Genomic DNA, 5,982 nt, shown 5'->3' with positions numbered 1-5,982 from the left:
TGAAGGTAATGGCGGCATACATTGGACGAGCCATGTATAATCATGTACAACATGACAAGGACTTAATAATAGCTCCGCACCACTTTAAGTAAGTTCTCGACATGGTTTTGAACTACAAATTATGGCAATCGTGATCTTAACATGTGTTTTCGTCTATGTCTATATAGTGACCACTACATTTGTATCATGATCTTTCCAAAGCATGGTAAAGTCGTGGTCTTCGACTCACTGAGAATGGAAAAGGCTACGTATAATGACTTCTTGAAGATTTTAGAGAAGTATGATTATTATTGCACACTTGTACTTATTACAACTTAACAAATGTATTCTTAATCTCACAATGCTATTCTTATATGCAGTGCATACCGTTTTTATTGGAAAGATCTTGGCGGCGAACATCTAGAGGACAAGCCTAATTTGTCAATATCATTATTTCCATATGGTGACAAACAACCTCCGGGTACTGTCTTGTGCGGTTATTATGTATGCGAATGGTGTCGTGTCACCTTCCATTACATGGTCAATCGTGAGGATGTAAGTTCGCTATCATTGTCTATGTTGCAATTTTTATGTTATATTGTTGCTCATCACATTACTCTTAGCACTGCTTGCTTTTTGCTTTCATTGCAGGTTCCTAAATCCAAGATCAATGCTGAATGGTTAGAAAGAGATATGGTTTCCGTCGGCGTGGCTAAGGTTGTAAAAGACTTGCTTTACTTTATGTGCTGTGAAGTTCTTCATCAACAAGGGCTATTCTACAATACAAATGGAAATTTGCAACACTTCCTAGAACTAAGTTTGTACACGATATCACACAGTGTTTAGATCTTTAGTTAGGAACTTTAGATGTTTAGTTGTCTATGGAACTTTGAGATGTTGAGTTGTTATGCAACTTGATATGTGTATAAATCTGCTTATGATGGAACTTGATATGTGGATGAATCTGTGTATGGAACTTGTTATGCAACATATCTGTGTTTGAATCTGTGTTTGAATCTGTTATTAATTCTGTATATGAATCTGGAATCTGGAATCTGAATCTGGAATCTGTATATTGAAATACAGTCGGACTTATATTTAAAACCGCCTGTGATGTGTGGCTAACACAAGCGGCTAGGATTAGAAACCGCCTGTGATGTGTGTCTATCACAGGCGGTTCCTTTAAACTGAACAGCATATGATGTGTGTCTATCACAAGCGGTTTTTGATTGACCGACTGTGATGTTGTTTTACATCACGGACGGTGCACCACAAGCGGTCCCTGGATCCGCTTGTGTAGAGGCTAACCGGACCGCCTGTACAGAGGTTTACTGTAGTAGTGTTGATCCCTCCACTTCGTGGTAACGTTTTTGCTACCGGTGAATAATTCTGATTTTCTTATAGATATATAGTGCATTTTCAATGATTTATTCAATAATAATTGCACAAATTACATATCTACGTACTCGATTTTAAGTGCCAGGTGCAAGCAAGACCACTAGAAAATATATATCCATCGAAACCCTCTAAAAACAATATAACACAACTCCTACAAAATGTTTCCAGTCATCTACAACTTTTCTTCAATTCTATCATGGTCGAATATGAATACATAATACATTGCAATATATGCTATTATGGCCCTGTTTTTTTGGCTCCTGGCTAGATTCTAGCCATCAAACGATTCGTTTCTTAATCCATTTGTGTGAGAATAGCTTCTACAAAAATCAACCAAATTAACGTGAGTACAAAATCCGCCGAGTCACCACATGAGAGCAATATGTCGTATCCTAAACAACAAACTGTGTGCAGACCCCTTTCGTCTTCCTCTGCACGCAAGCTCCACGATATCCAGATTCACCTAACAGATAGATTATCTAGGAATTCAGATTCTCATAAAAGCTCTTCATATAAAAAGTCTCAAACGGGCCCTATATTGACTGTTGATCAAATTCTAAACCCTTTTATGAACACTGACACTGATTGGCCCTCCACGTCTTGGTAACCTTTTTTGCTACCGATGAATAATTCTGATTTTTTTAATAGATATATAGGGCATTTGCTACGATTTATTCGATAACTGCACAAATTACATATCTATGTACTCGATTTGAAGTGCCAGGTACAAGCAAGACCCCCAAAAACAATATAACACACAATACCTACAAAATGTTTCCAATCATCTACATATCGCTCAGGTTTTCCTTTGTCTTTTTTTTGTCATATAAGGACTAGCTCACTTAGTTATTGCAATACTGCAGCACCAAGTGTGTAGATCGATCTGTTCTGTACTTACGTGTTTTGAAACAACTACACGGTTAGGTCATCTGGTCTCGATTTCCGTGGGCCGCCACGTCGTCTTCCTCGCACACAGCATTGCCTGCTTGTTCTTGGACACGGTCATCCTGACCTCCCACTGCAAAGACCTCACCACGCCCTGGATCTCGTCCACCGTCTCCTTGTCGTCCCGCACGATGAGCTTGCCGTTCGGCCTCAGGATCCGGTCCACCTCCACGATCACCGGCAACACCTTGCACCTGCCAATCCAAACAAAGAGAGGACGGATTCGCGTTCATGTCGTCGTCACGTTCGCTTCAACGATGGATATACGCATGTAAATTGGATCGGAGGTAGGTAGCCCTGGTCTCCGTTCTCTTCCTGCCTACCTGGGCTTGAGCTTGGAGAACAGGTGGTCGGCATGGAGGAGGTCGTAGGACCTCGGGTAGGTGCTGAAGGACTCGCACCAGTCATGGTAGATCCCGAACAGCCCGCGCTCGTAGATCACCGGCAGCGTGTCCGGCGAGTCGATGGTCACCACGTTCATCACCCACACCTTCATGTCCCGCAGTGCCGCCGCGAACCCTCCGTAGACGGCCCTCATGTCCATGACGTTCCGGATGGTCTTCCAGTCGATGCCCATGCCGGCGAGGTACGAGCTCCGGACCACCTTCTTCCAGTGCTGGAGGTCCGCCGCGAAGTCGTCCGGAGCCGGCTTGCCGTACACACCCACCTGGCTGCGGTCCAGCCAGTATGGCGCCTTCCGCAGCCTCGCCGGCCAGAGCACCGGCCACCGGGCGCCACGCACTGACTGGTCCTCGGGAACACGGTGCATACACGCCCGGAACTTTATGTTCCTGCATGCATTCATGTCAAGGACAACCGGTATGCATGGTCTGACGTGGCAAGCAGTTCAGCGGTCTCTTGTTACCATGCAGCGTTGGGATCGTCGGAGGGCTCGCACAGTGCCGGCTCCTTCTCCGGCCTCCTATCATAGCAGACGTTGTCTATCGGCTTCTGGAAGATGACGAGTCCGACCAGGTCGACGGTGTCCCTGGTCTTCGCCACCAACTCCCAGCACATCGCCTTGGTCAGCTTCACCATTTCTGCAAGACCCACGAGAGACCAACGTTGTTGTGACCAACTCACGACACGACCCATCGATCTTGGTTGCCTTGCAAGGGGAAAAACGAGTGAGAGCTGACCGTCCCAGATCTCCACGTCCTCCGGGAGCTTCTGGTACACCGGCGTGGCCGACCAGACGAAGAAGCCGCCCGGGCGGAGCAGGCGGTTGAGCTCGAGGAGGAGCATGCCGCCGTCGATGTGCCACGGCACGCGGCAGCGCGCGCAGTGCACGACGTCGAAGACGTTGGCGGGGAACGGGAGGCGCTGGGTGCCCATCACGGCGGAGATGGCCGGGATGCCGCGCTCCAGCGCGAACTGCACCTGCGCCTCGTGCTCGTCCTTGGGCGCCAGGGACATGGTAAGCGTGTCGCGGTCGAACAGGTACCCGCCGAAGCTGGCCACGCCGCAGCCGACGTCCAGCACTACGCGGCTTTGCCTCCCCCACGCCACATCCGGGAACGAGTTCTGGATCAACTCGATGTAGTGCAGCGCGCCGTGCTTGAACTGCGTGCCGCCGCCCGGGAACGTCAGGTACTCGCCCGAGACCTTCACCCAGTTCTGGTGGCCCTTGTACTCCGCCAGCTTCGTGTGCGGCACGTTGTAGTACCAGATCTTGTCGCGGCTGTGCGGCCACCGGATCGGCTCTCGGTACTCCGGCGGCGCCGGGACCAGGCACGTCGGTGCCACCTCGGGGCAGTGCCGCTCCCGGTGCTCGTAGTGCTTGTCCGTCTTGAGCTTCTTGATGGCCGCCACGTTGTCCAGGCACGGGATGTAGTCGGCGCCGGCGCTCGAGTTGCACAGTTTCCATGCCACCGCCGCCACGCCGGCCGCCTTCTTCTTTCCTTTCTTCCCTTTCTTCTCGGCGCGGTTCTTCTTCTCCTCGGTGGACTCCGCCGCCTGCGTCGTGAACGATCCGTTCTGTGCCGCGCGCTCTGTGAGTAGCTCTGCCTGGACGTTAGGCTGCGCCTCCGTTGCAGGCAGCTGCTGCTCGACACCGTCCTGTTTCCTCTCGTCCTCGGAAGTCGTGGTGGATGCAGTGGTGCTGGCGTCAGTGGCGACCGCCGACGCCTCCTCCTGTTTCTCAGCGTCAGTAGCAACCGCCGACGCCTCCTCCTGTTTCTCAGCGTCGGTGGCAGTCGCTGTCGCCGCTTTGGCCGATGGCTTCACCGTCAACGCGGCGCCTTCGACCTTGGCACTCTCCTCCGAGATGCGAGTCTTGTTGCCGTCATCCTTCACGAGGTCGACTCCGTCCATCTTGCCGTTCTCGTCATCGAACGTCAGTTTCTTGGGCGTGCCACCGCCTGCCTCGGCGCTGCTCACCTTGTCGAGGCCAGTCGCCGCCGCCTGCTCTGATGCGCTCGCCTTCGTGTCCGTGACTGTCTGCTCGACGCTCTGATCCAGCCCGGAGGCATCCTTGGTGTCGATCGGCGTCTGCTCCTTGCCGGCGGCATCGACCTTCGCGTCGTTCTCCAGCACCGGGTCCTCGCCAGTGCCCTTGTCCTGCTCCTGCCCCGCGACGGCGTCCGTCTCTCCGGCCCCTGGTTTGACGAGCTCCCCGCTCTCGGTTCTGCCGTTCTCGTCGTCAAACGACTGGTCCTTGGACGACGCCTTCCCGCCATCGCCTTCTGATGCTCCACCGCCACCGGGCTTGCCCGGGAGGTCGACATCCTCGGCGCTCTCCGTGGCAGCGCCACCGTCCGTGGTCGCCTCTGAGACGACGTTGGCACTGTCCTGCTTGACGGTATTGGTGGCGTCAATGGAGCTGTCCTCCTCTTTGACGTCGGACTTGACGACCTTCTCCGAGGACAAGGAAATGGCCGACGGGACGTTCTCGGGGGAGGATATCATCCACATGCCGAGGAGGCAGAGCGCGACGAACACGACGAAGGTCGCCGTGGAGCAGAACGACGACCTCTGCCTCTGGTTCCGATCGAACAGGGCCATCCTCTGTTTTGGATCAGCTCATGCAAATCTCCCTGAATTAGATAGAGTACGGAGTGCCCCCTTTTCCACTGAAAAAAAAGTAATAGGAGACTGTTCATGAAATTCGTTTTTGAACCAAACCAAATCAAGAAACTCAGGCATCGATTGTTACCTCTTTGTGGTCTGCCTCGTTAGTTAATTCGGATGAAACCCCAACAAGTCCGAACGAAAAGCAAATAATCCATTCACACCTGCAGCAGTGGTCCCTGTTGTTTCATGATTCCGGATTCTCCTGAAGGAGAGTGTGCATGCGCGTTCTTAAGGGCGCCGCGGGTGCCAAGTTTGGACGAAGGGAAGAGAGCGTAAAGCGGGGAGTGAGCGAGAGACAGGCGGTGTCAACAGAAAGGCCACTCCCCGGCTTTGGTGCTCCATGCCCAAGCATGCAGAATGGCAGATACACAATACGAGGGAGACGATGGTCTACAACTAGCCAACTAGGCCAGCACAAGGTCCGTGCCAAACATACACAGTTGGGTGGCAATTTTTTTTTTCTTATTGAAGGATCAAATAGACGATTAGCGAAATAAATGGGAGACACTCAAAATTCTTTTGTTGAAACAATTGTGACTTTCTCAAAGTTTAACCTAAGTTCTCGGTGACACTGAAAGCTAAAAAAAG

General features: G+C 51.5%; 1 protein-coding gene across 2 annotated transcripts; it reads right to left on the bottom strand.

Moving 5' to 3' along the window:
• Nucleotides 1-1,463: 1,463 nt before the first annotated feature.
• Nucleotides 1,464-5,642, bottom strand: LOC103646971 (probable methyltransferase PMT26). 2 transcript variants are annotated; one of them, XM_008671566.4, is made up of 6 exons: nt 5,477-5,642; nt 3,462-5,393; nt 3,188-3,362; nt 2,646-3,113; nt 2,276-2,516; nt 1,464-1,840 (listed from the first exon to the last, which is right to left on the bottom strand). In XM_008671566.4, exons 2-5 carry the CDS (start codon nt 5,323-5,325, stop codon nt 2,303-2,305), a joined length of 2,721 nt encoding a protein of 906 aa, XP_008669788.1. In that variant the 5' UTR covers nt 5,326-5,393; nt 5,477-5,642; the 3' UTR covers nt 1,464-1,840; nt 2,276-2,302. The 2 variants fall into 2 exon arrangements, with proteins under 2 accessions (XP_008669788.1, XP_008669787.1); XM_008671565.4 differs by having other exon boundaries at nt 1,464-2,516; nt 5,477-5,641.
• Between the last annotated feature and the right edge of the window lie 340 nt (nt 5,643-5,982).

Source organism: Zea mays, chromosome 2, assembly GCF_902167145.1.
Source record: "Zea mays cultivar B73 chromosome 2, Zm-B73-REFERENCE-NAM-5.0, whole genome shotgun sequence".
Lineage (NCBI taxonomy): Eukaryota > Viridiplantae > Streptophyta > Magnoliopsida > Poales > Poaceae > Zea > Zea mays.
This window is presented reverse-complemented; position numbering and strand designations above follow the sequence as displayed.